Source organism: Pristiophorus japonicus, chromosome 4, assembly GCF_044704955.1.
Source record: "Pristiophorus japonicus isolate sPriJap1 chromosome 4, sPriJap1.hap1, whole genome shotgun sequence".
Taxonomy (NCBI): Eukaryota; Metazoa; Chordata; class Chondrichthyes; family Pristiophoridae; genus Pristiophorus; species Pristiophorus japonicus.
Window position 1 is genome coordinate 129,295,602 of NC_091980.1, and position 21,956 is coordinate 129,317,557.

General features: G+C 44.4%; 1 protein-coding gene and 1 pseudogene across 1 annotated transcript; both read right to left on the reverse strand.

Moving 5' to 3' along the window:
- The window catches only part of LOC139262534 (ferritin heavy chain B-like), a 29,235-nt pseudogene extending 17,544 nt beyond the window's left edge, over positions 1-11,691 (reverse strand).
- A 6,936-nt stretch (positions 11,692-18,627) lies between these two features.
- LOC139262200 (ferritin heavy chain-like) lies at positions 18,628-21,594 on the reverse strand. The gene is made up of 4 exons (XM_070877344.1): positions 21,493-21,594; positions 19,906-20,052; positions 19,084-19,209; positions 18,628-18,783 (listed from the first exon to the last, which is right to left on the reverse strand). The coding sequence occupies exons 1-4, from the start codon at positions 21,592-21,594 to the stop codon at positions 18,628-18,630; spliced, it is 531 nt and encodes a 176-aa protein (XP_070733445.1).
- Positions 21,595-21,956: the final 362 nt, after the last annotated feature.

Genomic DNA, 21,956 nt, shown 5'->3' on the forward strand with positions numbered 1-21,956 from the left:
TATTGGAGCTGAGGAATTAACATTTGAATCCATCCATAGCCGAAGGAGAGAAATGGAGATCCAATCCAGGGTGATGGTTGAGTAATGCACAGTGGTATTAAATACAAATTGATAGAGTTTAAGGCATTAGGGCCAGGGCAGGGGAGAAATGTGTTTAATTTCTTGGGCCTTTTGCTTTATGCAATGAAATACATTTATTCCTTCCAGAAGGATTATATTTTGTTGGAGTACAGTTAGTCTTTCAATACCTTACCCAATTCCTTATTCATGTGAATCTAGGTTGTGTTGGTGCGTTATTCAACCATGATGGGAGCGGGTGGAAGAGAAGCTGTCCTAGAACCACACCGACTAGGGTATCCACACTGACCAATGAAGCTGTGACAGCAAGCTGATGCCACCTGTTGCTTTCCCTTCTCACCCAATTTTAGTGCCCAGAGTTCAGTGTGCTGAGACATTGCTTGTCTGCCTACAAAGCTTAACAGAAAGGCTATAGCAGCAGTGGTGAGTCCTGATACTGAAGTGCCTGGATAACTGAACAGGATCTGTAGTAGCTACTGCAAACAAACTGCTCTTCACAGGGCTGATACACTTAAGAGGAAGCTAATCCAGGACTTTCTTCACTTGACTGAAATGGTGCAACACTGATTTACTGGCAAATTTCCCTGTGTTAAACACATGTTACATCAACTTGTATTTTAATTCGATTGAATTGTCATTTATGCAAGTGCAGATATTTGGAAGAGGTAATTTTATACAGATGTCCAAGTCCCAAGCTCTGGAGATCCCTCCCTAAACATCTCTGTACCTCCTTAAAACATACCTCTGACTGTGCTTTTGGTCATTGGGCCAAATCTCATAACACTGTTGCACAGCACTGTGTAATTCTTGTTTGATGTAAACCGAGACTCCAGGATGGTATGTTGCCTCCCTGGTGCAAGGGTCAAGGATGTCTCGGAGCGGGTGCAGGACATTCTAAAAAGGGAGGGAGAACAGCCAGTTGTCGTGGTGCACATTGGTACCAACGACATAGGTAAAAATAGGGATGAGGTCCTACGAAACGAATTTAAGGAGCTAGGAGCTAAATTAAAAAGTAGGACCTCAAAAGTAGTAATGTCGGGATTGCTACCAGTGCCACGTGATAGTCAGAGTAGGAATCGAAGGATAGCACAGATGAATACGTGGCTTGAGCAGTGGTGCAACAGGGAGGGATTCAAATTCCTGGGGCATTGGAACCGGTTCTGGGGGAGGTGGGACCAGTACAAACCGGACGGTCTGCACCTGGGCAGGACCGGAACCAATGTCCTAGGGGGAGTGTTTGCTAGTGCTGTTGGGGAGGATTTAAACTGATATGGCAGGGGGATGGGAACCAATGCAGGAAGACAGAGGGAAACAAAAAGGAGGCAAAAGCAAAAGACAGAAAGGAGATGAGGAAAAGTGGAGGGCAGAGAAACCCAAGGCAAAGAACAAAAAGGGCCACTGTACAGCAAAATTCTAAAAGGACAAAGGGTGTTAAAAGAACAAGCCTGAAGGCTTTGTGTCTTAATGCAAGGAGTATCCGCAATAAAGTGGATGAATTAACTGTGCAAATAGATGTTAACAAATATGATGTGATTGGGATTACGGAGATGTGGCTCCAGGATGATCAGGGCTGGGAACTCAACATCCAGGGGTATTCAACATTCAGGAAAGATAGAATAAAAGGAAAAGGAGGTGGGGTAGCATTGCTGGTTAAGGAGCAAATTAAGGCAATAGTTCGGAAGGACATTAGCTTGGATGATGTGGAATCTATATGGGTAGAGCTGCAGAATACCAAAGGACAAAAAACGTTAGTGGGAGTTGTGTACAGACCTCCAAACAGTAGTAGTGATGTTGGGGAAGGCATCAAACATGAAATTAGGGGTGCGTGCAATAAAGGTGCAGCAGTTATAATGGGTGACTTTAATATGCACATAGATTGGGTTAACAAAACTGGAAGCAATACTGTAGAGGAGGATTTCCTGGAGTGCATAAGGGATGGTTTTTTAGACCAGTATGTCGAGGAACCAACTAGGGGGGAGGTCATCTTAGACTGGGTGTTGTGTAATGAGAGAGGATTAATTAGCAATCTCGTTGTGCGAGGCCCCTTGGGGAAGAGTGACCATAATATGGTGGAATTCTGCATTAGGATGGAGAATGAAACTGTTAATTCAGAGACCATGGTCCAGAACTTAAAGAAGGGTAACTTTGAAGGTATGAGGCGTGAATTGGCTAGGATAGATTGGCGAATGATACTTAAGGGGTTGACTGTGGATGGGCAATGGCAGACATTTAGAGACCGCATGGATGAACTACAACAATTGTACATTCCTGTCTGTCGTAAAAATAAAAAAGGGAAGGTGGCTCAACCGTGGCTATCAAGGGAAATCAGGGATAGCATTAAAGCCAAGGAAGTGGCATATAAATTGGCCAGAAATAGCAGAGAACCCAGGGACTGGGAGAAATTTAGAACTCAGCAGAGGAGGACAAAGGGTTTGATTAGGGCAGGGAAAATAGAGTACGAGAAGAAGCTTGCAGGGAACATGAAGACGGATTGCAAAAGTTTCTATACATATGTAAAGAGAAAAAGGTTAGTAAAGACAAACGTAGGTCCCCTGCAGTCAGAATCAGGGGAAGTCATAACGGGGAACAAAGAAATGGCGGACCAATTGAACAAGTACTTTGGTTCGGTATTCACTGAGGAGGACACAAACAACCTTCCGGATATAAAAAGGGGTCGGAGGGTCTAGTAAGGAGGAGGAACTGAGGGAAATCCTTATTAGTCGGGAAATTGTGTTGGGGAAATTGATGGAATTGAAGGCCGATAAATCCCCAGGGTCTGATGGACTGCATCCCAGAGTACTTAAGGAGGTGGCCTTGGAAATAGTGGATGCATTGACAGTCATTTTCCAACATTCCATTGACTCTGGATCAGTTCCTATGGAGTGGAGGGTAGCCAATGTAATCCCACTTTTTAAAAAAGGAGGGAGAGAGAAAACAGGGAATTACAGACCGGTCAGCCTGACATCGGTAGTGGGTAAAATGATGGAATCAATTATTAAGGATGTCATAGCAGTGCATTTGGAAAGAGGTAATATGATAGGTCCAAGTCAGCATGGATTTGTGAAAGGGAAATCATGCTTGACAAATCTTCTGGAAACTTTTGAGGATGTTTCCAGTAGAGTGGACAAGGGAGAACCAGTTGATGTGGTATATTTGGACTTTCAGAAGGCTTTCGACAAGGTCCCACACAAGAGATTAATGTGCAAAGTTAAAGCACATGGGATTGGTGGTAGTGTGCTGACATGGATTGAGAACTGGTTGTCAGACAGGAAGCAAAGAGTAGGAGTAAATGGGGACTTTTCAGAATGGCAGGCAGTGACAAGTGGGGTACCGCAAGGTTCTGTGCTGGGGCCCCAGCTGTTTACACTGTACATTAATGATTTAGACGAGGGGATTAAATGTAGTATCTCCAAATTTGCGGATGACACTAAGTTGGGTGGCAGTGTGAGCTGCAAGGAGGATTCTATGAGGCTGCAGAGCGACTTGGATAGGTTAGGTGAGTGGGCAAATGCATGGCAGATGAAGTATAATGTGGATAAATGAGGTTATCCACTTTGGTGGTAAAAACAGAGAGACAGACTATTATCTGAATGGTGACAGATTGGGAAAAGGGCAGGTGCAAAGAGACCTGGGTGTCATGGTACATCAGTCATTGAAGGTTGGCATGCAGGTACAGCAGGCGGTTAAGAAAGCAAATGGCATGTTGGCCTTCATAGCGAGGTGATTTGAGTACAAGGGCAGGGAGGTGTTGCTACAATTGTACAGGGCCTTGGTGAGGCCACACCTGGAGTATTGTGTACAGTTTTGGTCTCCTAACCTGAGGAAGGACATTCTTGCTATTGAGGGAGTGCAGCGAAGGTTTACCAGACTGATTCCCGGGATGGCGGGACTGACCTATCAAGAAAGACTGGATCAATTGGGCTTGTATTCACTGGAGTTCAGATGAATGAGAGGGGACCTCATAGAAACGTTTAAAATTCTGACAGGGTTAGACAGGTTAGATGCAGGAAGAATGTTCCCAATGTTGGGGAAGTCCAGAACCAGGGGACACAGTCTAAGGATAAGGGGGAAGCCATTTAGGACCGAGATGAGGAGGAATTTCTTCACCGAGAGTGGTGAACCTGTGGAATTCTCTACCACAGAAAGTTGTTGAGGCCAATTCACTAAATATATTCAAAACGGAGTTAGATGAAACCCTTACTACTAGGGGAATCAAGGGGTATGGTGAGAAAGCAGGAATGGGGTACTGAAGTTGCATGTTCAGCCATGAACTCATTGAATGGCGGTGCAGGCTAGAAGGGCCAAATGGCCTACTCCTGCACCTATTTTCTATGTTTCTAAGTTATTTTAATTGAAAAATAAGCAACCACTCAAACTTACAAGGAGACAAAACCCAGTCCAATGTTGAACAGTTTATTTATACAAAGTCACAAGCCATCATTCCCTACATGCCTGGCGGAGGGTCCCCCAATTATATCAATACAAGTACGAAACACTAAGCTTAATCCAGTCAGTTTAGTCACTCTCGCCCAGGATGTGTTTGTCAAACAGGTACTCGCCCATCCCATTCTCAGGGGCTCCCAATCTCTTCAAGAAGCTTGGAGATCACATCACCAACTTGATCATTTTCATTTGTTCTTCCAGATAAAATCTTAGAATAGTACAGCATAGGAGACAATTTGGCCCATCGAGTCTGCACTGGTTCTTTCGAAGAGCAATCCGGTTAGTCCCACTCCCCCGCGCTTTTCCCATATCACTGATTTTTTTTCTCCTTTAGTATTTATCCATATCCACACTGAAGGCTATTATTGAATCTGTATCCACCATCCTATCAGGCCGTGCATTCCAGATCATAAACATTTGTTATGCAAAAAGGTTTTCCCTCATGTCACCTCTGGTTCTTTTGCCAATCACCTTAAATCTGCACACTCTGGTTATCGACCCTTCGACCATTGGAACAGTTTCTCTATCTCAATCCTTCATGATTTTAAACACCTCTATCAAATCTCCTCTTAGCCTTCTCTGCTCTCAGGAGAATATCACAAAAATGATCATCATCATCATAGGTAGTCCCTCAGAAGTGAGGAAGACTTGCTTCCATTCTAAAAATGAGTCCTTAGGTGGCTGAACAATTCAATAAGAGAACCACAGTCCCTGTCACAGGTGGGACAGACAGTCGTTAAAGGAAAGGGATGGTGAGACAAGTTTGCTGCATGCTTTTTCCGCTGCCTGACGTGATTTCTGCATGCTCTCAGCGATGAGACTCGAGGTGCTCAGCGCCCTCCCAGATGCATTTTCTCCACAAGGCAGTCTTTGGTCAGGCTGTCCCAGGTGTTGGTGTGGATGTTGCAGTTTATCAGGGAGGCTTTGAGGGTGTCCTTGTAATGTTTCCTTTGCCCACCTTTGGCTTGCTTGCCGTGAAGGAGTTCCGAGTAGAGCGCTTGCTTTGGGAGCCTCGTGTCTTGCATGCAAACGATGTGGCCGGCCCACCGGAGCTGATCAAGTGTGGTCAGTGCTTCAATGCTGGGGATGTTGGCCTGGTTGATGACCCTAATGTTGGTGCTTCTGTCCTCCCAGGAGATTTGTAGGATCTTGTGGAGACATCGTTGGTAGTACTTCTCCAGCGACTTGAGGTTTCTACTGTACATGGTCAATGTCTCTGAGCCATGCAGGAGGGTGGGTAATACTACAGCCCTGTAGACCATGAGCTTGTTGGTGGATTTGAGGGCCTAGTCTTCAAACACTTTTCCTCAAGCAGCCAAGGCTGTGCTGGCGCACTGGAGGCGGTGTTGAATCTCGTCATTAATGTCTGCTCTTGTTGATAAGAGGCTCCAGAGGTATGGGAAATGGTCCACGTTGTCCAGGGCCACGCCATGGATCTTGATATTCAAAAAGGAGTTAGATGAGGTCCTTACTGCTAGGGGGATCAAGGGGTATGGCGAGAAAGCAGGAATGGGGTACTGAAGTTGAATGTTCAGCCATGAACTCATTGAATGGCGGTGCAGGCTAGAAGGGCAGAATGGCCTACTCCTGCACCTATTTTCTATGTTTCTATGATGATTGGGGACGAGGAGGGTGCACTGTGCGGTGAGGACAGGCTGATGGAGGACCTTTGTCTTACGGATGTTTAGCGTAAGGCTTATGCTTTCGTACGCCTCAGTAAATACATTGACTATGACTTGGAGTTCAGCCTCTGTATGTGTGCAGATGCAGGTGTCGTCCGTGTATTGTAGCTCGACAAGAGACGTTGGGATGGTCTTGGACCTGGCCTGGAGTCGACGAAGGTTGAACAGGTTCCTACTGGTTCTGTAGTTTCGTACCACTCCAGCGGGGAGCTTGTTGATTGTGAGGTGGAGCATGGCAGCGAGGAAGATTGAGAAGAGGGTTGGGGCAATGGCACAGCCCTGTTTGACCCCAGTCCAGACATGGATCATGTCTGTAATGGTTCCATTGGTAAGGATCATGGCCTGCATGTCGTCACGGAGCAGGCGGAGGATGGTGACGATTTTTTGGGGGCATCCGAAATGGAGGAGGATGCTCCATCGACCCTCGTGGTTGACAGTGTCAAAAGCCTTTGCAAGGTCGAAGAAGGCCATGTATAAGGGCTGGTGCTGTTCCCTGCATTTTTCCTGCAGCTGTCACGCTCTAAAAATCATTTCCGTTGTGCCTCATTCGGGGACGAAATCCACACTGTGACTCCGGGAGGAGCTCCTCAAAAGGGATATAGAGGCACTGGAAAAGCTGCAAAAATGATTTACCAAGATCATAGCAGATCTGAGAGGTTATATCTATCTATCATAGATGCATTTAAGGAGAAGTTAGGAAACACATGAGGGAGAAAGGAATAGAAGGATATTCGGATGGGTTGAGATGAGGAGGGGTGGGAGGAGCTCGTGCGGAGCATAAACACCGGCACGGACCCATTGGGCCAAATGGCCTTTTTTTTATGCTGTAAATTCTATGTAATTCTTAAATCATGGACGCCTGCAAATTCTTTCACAACGAGTGTGCTGAAGACTCTTGTGCGCAACGTGAAGCTGTCGAACACATCAGCAGTAAACCCAACCCGACTGGTAAAATTGCAGCTCATCAACGTGTGAAATGTGGTGACATGGAAACCCCACAAATGCCTTGGAAAGATGCAAAGACATTAACGTAGAATACCTGAAGACAGCAATTTAATTGCACGCACTGCAGTTCTCAGCTAAGTTCCATAAATTAACCTGTAAATACTGGATTATTGCTAGCGGCAGCATTATCAACATTTGAATCCATTCGTGAGAAGGAGACAAATGGGAATCCAGTAGGATTTGTGAAGGACAATTGCTATTTGGTATGAAAAGCACAATGGGCCTGAATACCAATCAATACAGTTCTGGAGGAACTGCTGGTGTTGGGTTCATACACTAATGGAACAGGCCGGTGGGGGTGGTGGGGCGGAGTCGGGGGGAACACAGGGAGAAAAAGATATTTTTGGGACGAGTATATTTAATTTGGGTGTTTGGAGTAGTGCATTTAATAAAGTACATTTACTCCGGCCAGATAGATATTTTGTTGGAGTACAGTTCCACACACATTCCTTACTCATGCAAGTGTCTAGATAGAGAATGAGGGCAGGATAGACAACCATGAATTAGAGGGACAGGGAGGGGTGTCAAAACCAATCTCAATAGGGTATCCACACTTCCCCAATAAGAGATCTTTTGAATTCTTGACCCTGAACCTTTGATTATAATTAAGGCTGGGATTGTTAGCATTTTGTAGTCTTAAGGAAACAATGGATATGAAGATCAGGCAGGAAAGTGGAGTCAAGATTGAAGATCAATTATGATCTTATTGCATGTCAGAGCTGGTTCGAGGGGCTGTATCCTGCTCCTGAATCTTACATGGAGAGCAAGCCACTGACAATTGTTGATTCTCCTCGACCCTGCCCCCTGCATCAGTTCAGTTAGCTCAGACATTGCTGGTCTGTCCAACACTTATTTGCTTCTCAGCTAACATAGAAACATAGAAAATAGGTGCAGGAGTAGGCCATTCGACCCTTCTAGCCTGCACCGCCATTCAATGAGTTCATGGCTGAATATTCAACTTCAGTACCCCATTCCTGCTTTCTCGCCATACCCCTTGATCCCCCTAGTAGTAAGGACCTCATCTAACTCCTTTTTGAATATATTTAGTGAATTGGCCTCAACAACTTTCTGTGGTAGAGAATTCCACAGGTTCACCACTCTCTGGGTGAAGAAGTTCCTCCGCATCTCGGTCCTAAATGGCTTACCCCTTATCCTTAGACTGTGACCTCTGGTTCTGGACTTCCCCAACATTGGGAACATTCTTCCTGCATCTAACCTGTCTAACCCCGTCAGAATTTTAAATGTTTCTATGAGGTCCCCTCTCATTCTTCTGAACTCCAGTGAATACAACTTACCCAGAACCCCATATGAGGAACTTACTTGAGGGTCAGTGCTCCCAGTGGAGAGTTTGTGCAGATCCAGCAGACTCTGGTTGACATTCTTCTCCATCTGCAGAGCTCTCTGCATCACCTCCAGACCATTGCTCCACTTGTCCTGCTCAGGTTTCTGAAGAGGAAAGTCACAGTTCCTTCACAATGGATTAATTAAAAATAATTGAAGGAATTAGGGATGAAAAATGCAAAAATGAAAATCAGAATCTAGGATGCCATGAACCAATGTGTTAGAATATAGAATTAATGCATTAAGCCATCAACCACTGGAGTTAAATTTGATGAGATGAATAGCATCGATGTATTTAAGGGGAAGCTAAATAAGTACACGAGTGAAAAAGGGATAGAAGGAGGATATGTTGCTGGATAAAGCAAGTTGGGAGTAGATGTCTGCAGCCTGATCACCAGCATAGACCAGTGTCCAAATGGTTGGTTTATGGTGTAAATTGGAACCAACTGTTTTTGAATGTATTGGGAGCCATACAGAACACCTGTTTAAGCCAAACCTTGATGTCCGCCAAGATGATTCAGCCTCCACGCCGATTCTGGAATTCCATCAGTTTCTCAGCAGGCTCACGTTCCTCATGTGACTGCTCCTTGAAGAACTCAGCAAAGTGACGCAGGGCAACATCATCCAGGTCAAAGTAGAAGGACTGCGGAGGGATCAGAAGAGTATTGGGTATCACATGACAGATCCACTATTGTGGTTATTGTGCATAAAGCCTGTTATGTATTTAACCCCTTCTAACCTGTATTAGACCACCACCACCATCACACCTACCTGTTGGAATCCCAAGAGATCCAACATCCTTTGGGAGCATGGTGTATATAAGCAGGCCTACCATGAGGTACCTGCACTCTGGAGTCTTATAAAGGAGTTGACGTCACACTTGCTCATTGTACTCAGATTCATCCTTTATTTTGAATGTACCAGAACCAAACTCAATTTTGCTTCCTGCTAAAGGGGTCACAGTCTCCCTGTATTTCCATGTATAATGTTACACATGCTAGCACCAGCCTACTGGCTTCACTAATGTGGTAGAGTGGAAAACCCCCTAGCAATAGAGAAGCTGGCTAATGGAAAATCACAGGTTATTGGACCGCATCCTCTTGCCATAGGCAAGAAGGACATTTTTTTTTAAAATAAGTGCATGGCCTACTTGAAAGGATGGTGGAAGTAAATTAAATGGCAACAGTCAGAGACATAATACAGACCTTTTGCAGGGCTATGAAATGGAGCAGGGGAGAAGGACTAGTTGGATAGCTCCACCTAACAGCCAGCACTGGCCCAATGGCGACCTTCAGTGCTGTCTCATCCCATGGTTACCAATTCAGCTTGGATAGAACATGCTCAAAACTACAACCTTAATCAATTTTAAGTTTAGAAATTAGAAAGATTACTACTCACAGTACCACTTCAATCATGGTTTATTGACCCAGATCTATTCTGTACAGGCTAGCCAAGGGACACTACTGGAACGAGAAGCAAATCCCTTAAAGTAGGAGATCTAGTCACAGTGCACAATTCACATAGTACATCTGGCCCAAGTGTTACTGGCTACATTCATCCCATGGAACCAAAACTAAGCAGCATTCATTTGGCACCTTCAACACTAATCAAGGCATTTCAGCAGACAACCAGATACCACCCCTCAGAGTTTGAGGTCATCGGTGAAGGTCAAGGTGGAGAAGCAGAGGGGTTAGGGGAGAGTTCCAGAGTAGGGAGGGGAGAAATGGCTGAAGGTTTTATCACCAATAAAGCAAAGGGAGTTAGATTAAAGACAGAAGGGCAAAAACTGGTATGTAAAGCTGGAGTTCAAGAACATTAGGAACAGGAGTAGGCCATTCAGCCCCGCAAGCCTGTTCCACCATTCAATATGGTCAGATCTGCAGCTCAACTCCATTTATCCAGTAAGTAATTAGGAAAGCAAATGTTACATTGGACTCTAATTCCTTCATAACAGAAGCTAAGAGTAAAGAAGTCTTGCTACAATTATACAGGGCATTGGTGAGGATTACCTGGAGTATTGTATACAATTCTGGTCTCCTCACCAAACGAAGGAGATACTTGCCTTAGGAAGTAGAACAAAGGTTTACTAGACTGGTTCCTGGAATGAGGGGATTTCACTATGTCGAGAGATTCAGTAGACTAGGCGAGTATGCCACAGACTTTAGTAAAATGAGGTGCAAATCCAATTGAAACAGCATTCTTAAGGGGCTTTACAGGAATAATGCAGAGAAAATCTTAACCGGAACTGGGGAAATCTAGTACAGGGGGGTTACAGTCTGAGAATAAGGGGTTGGCCATTAAAGACTGAGAGGAGTTGAAATTTATTCACTCAGAGGGTGATGAATTTATGGAATTCTCTACCCCAGAGAGCTGAGGATGCCCAGTTGTTGAGTATATTCAAGACAGATTGATATACTTTGGGGAAATAAAGAAATTATAGGATATGGGGAGAGTGCAGAAGGTGGAATTGAGGGAGAAGTTCAGCCAAATGGCCTACTCCTATTGCTTATGTTCTAATCCCTTGATACCCTTACCCAACAAAAAACTTGCCCAAGCAACCACAGCCTTAGGTGGTTAGAATGTGGGAAGCAGGGAGAGAGAATATGTTCCAGACTTCCACCACACATGAAAAATTGCTTCTCAACTTCTCTCATAAATGGTCTATTTCTAATTTGAAGACCGAATCCCCTCATTACAAAAAGCAAGGTAAGGAAAGGCCATGGAGTGATTTAGAAATGAAGGTTAGGAATCCTGAATGCCATGCATTGAATGCAAAGTGTATTCCAAACAAACTTCAACAACAAGCTCACAAAGGCCCAGGAAAGAGTCATTAAGATTCACCAACTATGGCTCAGGTACTGCATGGAACATAAAGGCAGTTTGTTAAAGAATACACAAGGTGATTACTTCTATTATAGTATAACTTTAACAAATTAATTCACTGTGCATCAAGTGAGGGGTGGGCTGGATACAATACAGAATCTAGTAACTTCACATTGCACAGGTCCCATTGTGAAGTGCTCAGAAATACATGACTCACCATGGAGAGATAAACATAGGAGGAACAGAGCTCCATGTTGACCTGCTGGTTGACAGCAGCCTCACAGTCCTTGTGATAGTTCTGACACACTTGAGAAGCCATTCTAATTTGCTTTTCCAAAAATCTAAGACTTGTTGAAGCACAAAGCTAAAAGTTGGTTAACACCAAACTGCTGGATAATGCAGGGCGCGACAGCCTAGCTGTGAATGACATTCCTCAATACCCAATCACAAGTTGCAGCCTCTGTCAGAGCACCAATCAAGGAAAGGGAGGCGGGGCCATGACTCCCAGAGCCAGTCATGAACTTTGAAGAATGAACATCATTGGCTGACTCTTCTTTTTGCCGGTGGCAATTGTCAATTTAACTTCAAGTCTGGGCCCCCTTTTTAAAGGGGCACAACCAATAAAGACTGCAACAAAAGATGTGAAAGGAAACTTAACAAATTAACTTAAAATTCTATACCCGGGATGATGATGCACTCCAGCTCCTCCTCTCACGGAAGGCCGCAAGCGTGACGATGGACACCGCATGCTCCGTCTCCAGGGACACCCGGGCACGAACTTAGCCACGGAAGAGAGGCGGGCAGTCGGCCCGAACGACTACCTCGAACGCCTGCTGCCCGGCCCTGTTGCCGGCCCCCTTGCCCAGGTTAATTGAATCTTCCATTGTTTGCGAGTCAGTGCCTTTTTAATAGTTCTGTTCGGTTCAGTGGGTTGGTCATTTTCAGGTATGTGTGGATGCAACATTCAAAGGCAGACCAGTGAGTCTGCAAAGCAACCGACAGCGGGTCAGGTGACTGGACAGTGAGTGTGAGGAATGTGACAAGTGCAAGTGCTCAGATACTCCATCACTTCCAAGTTTAGTGAGCACCTGTACACACAGGAGCTAGAATGTGGTGCGGACTGTGGGATTTTGAGTTCTTGTTATGTTACCATGACATTTTACAAGCAATGGAATGGACTGCAGTCCAAAAAGAAAGAAAGACTTCTATCCAAATATCTCCTTGCACCTGGACTTCATTGTGGCAGCCTTGGGAACGCTTATCCTCTCAGGAAGAAGAAAGAATTACATTTGTACAGCTCTTTTCACAGCCTCAGGATGCCCCAAAGCTATTTACAGCTAATGAAGTACTTTTTGAAGTGTAGTCAGTGTTGTAATGTAGGAAATTACAACACTCTGTGCGGCAGACAATTTGTGCACAGCAAACTCCCGCAAACAGCAATGTGATAATGACCAGGTAAGCTGTTTTAGTTGAGGGATAAATATTGTCAAGGACAGCGGAGTGAATTACCTTGAGATCTTGAGAAATAGAAACCTGAGATCTTTTACTTCTACCGAAGCGAGCAGACAGTTTGCTGTTTCATCGGCATGACGGCACCTCCAACAGTACAGCACTCCCTCAGTACTGCTCCTCTGACAGTGCAACACTCCCTCAGTCATCATCATCATAGGCAGTCCCTCAAAATCAAGGAAGACTTGCTTCCAATCTAAAAGTGAGTTCTCAGATGACTGAACTGTCCAATACAGGAATTACAGTCTCTGTCACAGGTAGGACAGACAGTCGTTGGAGGAAAGGGTGGGTGGGACTGGTTTGCCGCACACTCCTTCCGCTGCCTGCGCTTGTTTTCTGCATGCTCTGGGCGATGAGACTCGAGGTGCTCAGCACCCACCCTGGATGCTCATCTTCCACTTAGGGCAGTCTTTGCCCAGGGACTCCCAGGTGTCGGTGGGAATGTTGCACTTTATCAAAGTGGCTTTGAGGGTGTCCTTGAAACATTTCCTCTGCCCACCTTCGGCTCGCTTGCAATGTAGGAGTTCCAAGTAGAGCGCTTCCTTTGGAAGTCTTGTGTCGGGCATGCGAACAATGTGGCCCGCAGAACAGAGCTGGTTGACTGTGGTCAGTGTTTCAATGCTGAGTATGTTGGCCTGATCGCGAACACTAACGTTGGTGCGTCTGTCCTCCCAGGGAATTTGCAAGATCTTGCACAGACATCGTTGGTGGTATTTCTCCAGCGATTTGAGTTGTCTACTGTATATGGTCCACGTCTCTGAGCCATACAGGAGGGCGGATATCACTACAGTCCTGTAGACTATAAGCTTGATGCCGGATTTGAGGGCATGATCTTCGAACACTCTCTTCCTCAGGCCGCTGAAGGCTGCACTGGCGGTGTTGAACCTCGTCATCAATTTTTGCCCTTGCCGATAATAGGTTCCCGAGGTATGGAAATTGGTCCACGTTGTCCAGGGCCACACCGTGGATCTTGATGCCTGGGGGGCAGTGCTGTCTGGTGGGGTCAGGTTGGTGGAGGACCTTTCTCATCTCTCTCATCTGGAAGGAGGAGAGCATGCTGGGAGATCTCAGACACGCAGTAATCGTGACCATCTTTAAAAAAGGGGACAAGTCCGACTGCGGCAACTACAGAGGAATCTCCCTGTTATCAACCACCGGGAAAGTCAGCGCTAGAATCCTCCTCAACCATCTTCTCGCTGTGGCTGAGGAGTTCCTCCCAGATTCACAATGCAGATTCCATCCACTATGGGGTACAATGGACATGATCTTTATGGCGCGACAACTGCAAGAGAAATACAGGGAACAGCACCAACCCTTGTACATGGAGACCTTAGAAAGTCCTTTGACACTGTTAACCTTGAGGGACTTTGGAGCATCCTCCTCCGTTTCGGCTGCCCCCAAAAGTTTGTTGCCATACTCCGCCTGCTCCACGACAACATGCAAGCCGTGATCCTGACCAATGGATCCATCTTAGACCCAATCCACTTCCAGACCGGGGTCAATCAGGGCTGCGTCATTGCGCCAACCCTCTTCTCGATCTTCCTCGCTGCAATGCTGCACCTCACATTCAATAAGCTCCCTGCAGGAGTGGAACTAAACTATCGAACCATTGGAAAGCTGTTCAACCTTCATCGCCTCCAGAACAGATCCAAGACCATCCCATCCTCTGTCGTCGAACGACAGTACGCGGATGACGCTTGCGTCCGCGCAAATTCAGAGGATGAACTCCAAGTCATCGTCAACATCTTCACCGAGGCGTTTGAAAGCATGGGCCTTATACTAAACACATGTAAGACAAAGATCCTCCACCAACCTGACACCCTCAGTACTGCCCTCCGACAGTGCAGCCCACCCTCAGTACAGCCCCGCCGACAGAGCAGCACTTCCTCAGTGCTGCCCACCGACAGTGCAGCCCACCCTCAGTACTCCCTCTCCGACAGTGCAGTTTATCCCTCATTACTGCCCCACCGACAGTGTAGCACTCTCTCAGTACTGCCCCTCCGATAGCGCGGCGCTCCCTCAGTACTGTCTCTCCGACAATGTGGCGCTCCCTCAGTACTGCCCCTCTGACAGTGCGGCTCTCCCTCAGTAGTGCCCCTCTGACAGTGCAGCGCTCCCTCAGCACTACCTCAGTACTGTCTCTCCGACAATGGAGCACTCCCTCAGTACTGCACTGGGAGTGTCAGCCTGGAGTTGTGCTCAAATCTCTGGAGTGGGAATTGAACCCACGACCTTCGGACTCCGAAACGAGAGAGTGCGACCCACCGAGTCAATCTGACTGATTGATAAAACTAAAAGCTCTCAGTCACCTTGTCCATCAATATCTATCTCAATCATTTGTAAATTCTCCACGTTATCTTCCTCCACGATCCCCAGACTCAACCCCCATGTTGATGCCTTGTGGCCTAGAGCCATTTAGTTTCTATTCCCACTGTCGAATTCACTTCCCTTGTCTCATTCTCTTGCATTTCCCAAATTAAATGGAATTTTCCCACCCAGCAGCCCATGTATCTCGATATCTTTGTTTTTGTAGGTCTTCCTCTCCCCTATTATTAGATCCATGCAAGCTTTGAATGATGGGTAACTGTGTATGTGTGTTTTTTAATGTTTTAAATATCTGAGGAGACACCTTTTGCATGAGTGTATTCTGTCTACTTTACATGTACTACGGTAATTGTGCAGTACATTCTTACAGGGCTTGAGAGGATAGATACAGGGAGGATGTTTCCCCTGGCTGGGAGTCCAGAACAACGGGTCACAGTTTCAGAATAAGCAGTCAGCCATTTAGAACTGAGATGAGGAGAAACTTTTTCACTCAGAGGGTGGTGAATCTTTGGAATTCTCTACCCCAGAGAGCTTTGAATGCTGGGCCATTGAATACATTTAAGGTGGAGATAGACAGATTTTTGAACGACAGTGGAGGCAAGGGTTATGGGGAACAGGCAGGAAAGTGGAGTTGAGGCCAAGATCAGATCAGCTAAGATCTTATTGAATGGTGGAGCAGGCTCAAAAGGGCCAAATGGCCTACTCATGTTATTATGTAAACCTCTCTGCCTCCTTTAAGACACTAAAATGTACCTGTAGTCCCACTGCCTCATGTGGCTGAACACACATGAACATTTTCAGCATTTCCGCATTGCAATGCAAGTTTGAAATGCATGGATAGAATTTTCAAGATAAACTTTAAATTGAAATTAAATCTTCAACATGTCTGAATTTTTATCTAGATTGATATTGTGCAATGAGAAGAGGTTGTGCGGGGTCCTTTAGGGAAGAGTGACCATAACATGATTGAAATCTTCATGAAGATGGAAAGTGAAGTAGTCCAATACAAAATGAGGGTCCTATATCTAAACAAAGGAAACTACGAAGGTATGAGGAATGAATTGGTGATGATAGATTAGTAAGATTAATTAGAAGTCATGATGGTGGATAGTCAATGGTTAACAGTAAAGGAACGAATGCATGAATTGCAACAGTTATACATTCCTTTCTGGCGCAAATACACAAAAGGAAAAGTGGCCCAACTATGGCTTACAAAAGAAATTAAGGATAGTATTAGATTGAAAGAGGAGTCATACAAAGTTGCCAGAAAAAGTCGCAAGCCTAAGGATTCGGAGCAGTTTATAATTCAGCAAAAAAGGACCAAGAGATTGATTAAGAGGAAGAAAATAGAGTACGAGAGTAAACTTGCAAGGGACATAAAATCCGACGGCAAAAGTTTCGACAAGTACGTAAAAAGAAAAAGATTAGTGAAGACAAATATAGGTCCTTTACAGTCACATATGTGAGAATTTATAAAGGGGAACAAGGAAATGGCATAACAATTAAATAAAGACTTTGGTTCTGTTTTCTATTCACGGACGAGGACACAAATAACATCCAAGAAATGCTCGCGAACCAAGGGTCTAGTAAGCAAGAGAAACTAAAGGAAATTATTAATTTTTTTAAAAAGTGCTGGTGAAACTAATGGGACTGAAAGCCAATAAATCCCCAAGGCCTGATAATCTGCATCCCATAGTATAAAAGCAGTAGCCATGGAAATAGTGGATGCATTGGTTATCATCTTCCAAATATATAGATTATGGAACAGTTCCTGCAGATTGGAGGAAAGCAATTGTAACCCCACTATTTAAAAAAGGAAGAGAGAAAACAGGGAACTACAGACTGGTTAACCTAATATCAGTAGTAGGGAAAATGCTAGAATCTATTATAAAGGATGTTATAACGGGACACAGAAAATATCAACAGACTTAGACAAAGTCAGCATGGATTTATGAAAGGAAAATAGTGTTTGACAATGCTACTGCAGTTTTTTGAGGATGTAACTGATAGAATAGATAAGGGAGAACCAGTGGATGTAGTGTATTTGGATTTTCAGAAGGCCTTTGATAAAGTCCCTCATAAGAGGTTAGTGTGCATAATTGAAGCACACAGAATTGTGGCCAATATACTGGCATGGATTGAAAATTGGTTAATTGATAGGAAACAGAGAGCAAGAATAAACAGGTCTTTTTCTGGGAGGCTGGCAGTGACTCGTGTGATAGAACAAGGATCAGTGCTTGGGCCCCAGCTATTCTATATAAATAGATGGTTTGGTTGAGGAAACAGTGTAATATTTCCAAGTTCAGGAGCAAGGAAGTCTTACTACAGTTATGCAGGGCCTTGGGGAGACCAGACCTGAGAGTATTGCATGCAGTTGGTCTACTTAATTAGAAAAGGGTACACTTGAATTAGCAGACATGCAGCAAGTGTTCACCAGACTGCTTCCTGGGCTGGCAGGACTGTCGTATGAAGAAAGATTGGGTCGATTAGACCTGTATTTACTAGCGTTTAAGAAGAAGAGAGGAGATCGGATCTAATTGAAATGTACAAAATTCTGACTGGGCTGGATAGCCTGGATGTGGGGAAAGCATGTTTCCCTTGGCTGGAAATTTTAGAACAAGTAGGCACAGGCTTAGGATACAGTGTAGGAAATTTAGGACTGATGAGAAAGTTGTTCAGAGGGTGGTGAAGCTGTTGAATGTGTGACCACAGACAGCAGTGGAACCCAAGTCACTGAATATATTTTAAAAAAAGGAGATAGATAGATTTCTTGGGATAAAAGACATCGAGAGGTAGGGGGAGAAAGCAAGAATACAGTGTTGAAATAGATCAGCTGTGATATTGAATGAGTGCAGGCTCAAAAAAGCCAAATGGCCTGCTACTGCACCCATGAATACACATGTCACAATATTGAAATTATCCCAGCAAAAAAAAAAAATTATAGGACTGCTCCTACTGGCAGAAGAACCACAGCTGACCTGAGGAAACACTTTTATGCAGTGAGTGGTTATAATCTGGACTGCACTGCCTGAGAAGGGGGGGGGGCGGGGGGGAGGGGGTGGAGGCAGGTTCAATCATGGCTTTCAAAAAGGGAATTGGATAAGTACCCGAGGGAAAATATTTTGCAGGGCTAGGGGAGCAGGCTGAAGTGCTCTTGGAGAGCAGTCAGGTGCTCAACTGCCCAGGAGGCCAATCATTCTATGACCAAATCTTAGTGCAATACTTGCTGTAACCAAGTTATGGTAACTGAAAAAGCAGCAACCACAAACTTGCAAGGAGACAAAACCCAGTCCAGTATTGAACAGTTTATTTACAGTTCATTACATTTCACAGAGCCCAGGTCTCAGCCTGTACAGTCACAAGCCATCATTCTCTGTAGGAATGAGTCTCACACACACAGACAATTATATAAACGCAAACTTTAATCACTATCCCCCAGGGTGTGCTTGTCAAACAAGTACTCTCCCAGGCCATTCTCAGGGGCTCCCAGTCTCTTCAGGTTGGTGATGTGATCTCCAAGCTTCTTGATCATCTTCACTTGTTCATCCAAGTAGTGGGTCTCCAGGAAGTCACACAACTGAAAGAGGAAACTAGTTATGTACAGTAGCAGATATCAAGGAGCATTACAGCTTATCCTCAAGTTTGGATTTTAATCCTCTTGGACTGGAAGATAGTTAAGTGATGCAATTGAAATCAATGGAATTACTGCATTATTTAGATGAAAACTTGCTGTACAAAAAGGTGCAGGATCAGACACATTTACAATATCTACCCCCATAAAAATAGACCCAACAAAGTTATTGGGCATGGAGATCTTAAATTATGTCCAAGGACAGTAACTTGCCAAAGGCCCACATTAAAAGCATTAGGAACTTACATGAGGGTCAGTACACTCAGTGGCAAGCTTGTGTAGATCCAGCAGACTCTGGTTCACATTCTTCTCCATCTGCAGAGCTCTCTGCATTGCCTCCAGACCATTGCTCCACTCATCCTGCTCTGGTTTCTGAAGAGGAAATTCTGATGTGTTTATTTAATCCATTTTGTAAGTGAACAAGTATTTATTACAGTTTAGATGCTCTGATAACAACTACAAGGCAACATATTGTACTTCAAATGTAGTGACCTTCGTCCATTTAATGAAACTCCAGAGTGAGGATCACACATGGTGGCCTGCCTTTTATACTGGGCCTGGAACACCTGTACATATCTCCCACTGCAGTGCAATCTGGTGGCACACCTTCGTGACCATACAGCTGGTGCACACATTTCCCATAGTAGTGCCATCTGGTGGCACATATGCAATAGTACAAGCAGTAAACAGGTTTGGATAAATGACAGTAGTGAAGGAGTTAGGGATGAAAAAATGCAATCTGAAATCCAAGATACTGTGACCCAATGTGTTTGAATATAGAATTACTGCATTAAGCAATTAACCACTGGAGTCAAATTGATCAGTTGAAGAACAGATGTATTTAAGGGGAAGCTAAATAAGTACATGAGGGAAAAAGGAATAGGTGGTTATGTTTCTGGATAAAGCAAGGTGGGAGGACGATGTCTGGAGCCTGATCACCAGCATAGACTAGTTTGTCCAAATGGCTGGTTTCTGTGCTGTAAATTGGAACCAACTGCTTTAGAATGTATTGGGAACAATCAGTCTAAGGGGAGCCAGACAGAAAGCCACTCGTTTATGGAGCCAAACCTTGATGTCTGCCAAGATAATCCGGCCTCCACGTCGATTCTGGAATTCCATCAGTTTCTCAGCATGCTCACGTTCCTCATGTGACTGCTTCTTGAAGAACTCAGCAAAGTGACGCAGGGCAACATCATCCCGGTCAAAGTAGAAGGACTGCAGAGCGATCAGAGGAGTAGTTGTTTATTGCATAGCAGAACCATCATGAGCATTTTACATAAAGCCACGCCCATTGCTCTTGCTTTTAAGGGCTCAGTTTCATTGAACTTTTATATAGTTATGGAAACTAGCCCCTATATAACTAACCTGGTAAAGATAGTGGATAATCTTACCTCCAGCAAAAGGGAAACTGGCAAATGGAAACTGAGTGATTTGCAAAGATTTGCAGGGCTATGGGAACAGAGAGTGGATGAGTTGTATCGCTCCACCAAACATGTCAGTCCACCAACGATGGACTGAATGACCTCCTGTGCTGCATCATTCCATGGTCACCAATTCAGCTTTGATAAATTAGAATCTTAATCTTAACACCCAATATTCTTTGTAGCACTCAAAATTAGTGAAGGAATTCTATCAAGATTTATACCCTGGTTACCAGTAGCACACTAATAATCATTGTTTATTGACACAGATCTAGTGTGTGCAGGCTAGTTGAGGGGCAGTATTGGAACTCCAAACAACCCCCTTAAAAGTAAAGATCTAGTCACAGTGCAGAATTCATGTCATACAAAAGAGAAAAAACTAGCTGAGTTTTACTAGCTACAGTTATGCCAAAGAATTAAAACTACCACAAGCAGCATGAATTTAGCACCATCAAAACATTTGAGAATCAGATGGCACAGAATAAAAGCTATGAGAACCCCTCAGAATTTGAGGAGCTTGGTGAAGTTCACAGGGTAGGAAAGCAGAGGGGTTAAGGGAGAGGCCACAGAGTACAGACAATTTATGAAGTCTTTACCACCAATAAAGCAAAGAAAGTTAGAGGAAAGACAGAAAGATACAAACTTGTATTTAAAATTAAGAGGTTCAAAACACTTGGGAAGCAGAAACATTTGTAACACTTGCTTCCCAACCTCCCCCTGTGGAGGGGAGGGATGGCTGGGAAAGAAAGTGTTTCAGATTTCCATCACACTGGTGGGAAAAAAAAACTTCCTGACTTCCCTCCTAAATAGAGGAGCTGTATTTTTATGACATCACCCATTGAACCAGCAATATAAGAAAAGTCCATGCAGTGATTTAGAATGAGGAGACAAATTCTGAATTCTGAATTCCTCACATTGAGTGTAGAATGCATTACAAATAAACTTCAAGCTCAAGAGCGCAGGAAAGAGAGTCATTAAGATTCAATATCAGAATATGGTACAGCTGCTGCAAGAAACAGACAATTTGTTAATGAGTACACAGGAAGATAAATTATATCATATTGTAGCTTTAAAAATTAATTCACTGCATAGATTGCAACAAGGGGGGAGGGGGGGGGGGGAGTGGAGGAGGAGGGGCAGCAGAAAGAAATAGGTGGGCTGTGTACAGCACAGGATTTCATAAATTCACATTACATAGTCACCATTGTGAAGTAGCAAAAAACACAAAACTCACCATAGAGAGATAAACATAGGAGGAATAGAGCTCCATGTTGATCTGCTTGTTAACAGCATCCTCACAGTCCTGATGGTAGTTCTGACGCAGTTGAGAAGCCATCTGACTATTTTATTTTCTGAAGTAGAAACTTTGTAGATGTAAGAAGGTAACATTTATTCAATCTCAAACTCCTGTATTAATACTGAGGGATAATCCAGGGTGTGGCAGTCATGCTGATGAGTGACAGTCATCAATACCCAATCAGAAGTTGCAGCCTCTCAGAGCACCAATCAAGTAAAGAAGGAGGTAAGATGGACTCCCAGGGCCAGTCACATCTTTGAAGAATGAGCACCATTGGCTGACAACTTAATGAGTATCTCAATTGTCCGAACTTTCCACAAACACAGTTCAAATATCCAGAGTCACAGGTTTAATTGGATCCTCTACTCTTTGAGCTAATTAATTGGAATTATTAAATCAGC

Excerpts from the sequence above, each read along its gene's own strand:
- LOC139262200 (XM_070877344.1), bottom strand. The coding sequence starts at position 21,594 with ATGGCTTCTCAACTGCGTCAGAACTACCATCAGGACTGTGAGGATGCT. Across the intron at positions 20,053-21,492 it reads CCTATGTTTATCTCTCTATG|TCCTTCTACTTTGACCGGGA; the intron begins GTGAGTTTTGTG and ends ATCGCTCTGCAG. Across the intron at positions 19,210-19,905 it reads TTATCTTGGCAGACATCAAG|AAACCAGAGCAGGATGAGTG; the intron begins GTTTGGCTCCAT and ends TTTCCTCTTCAG.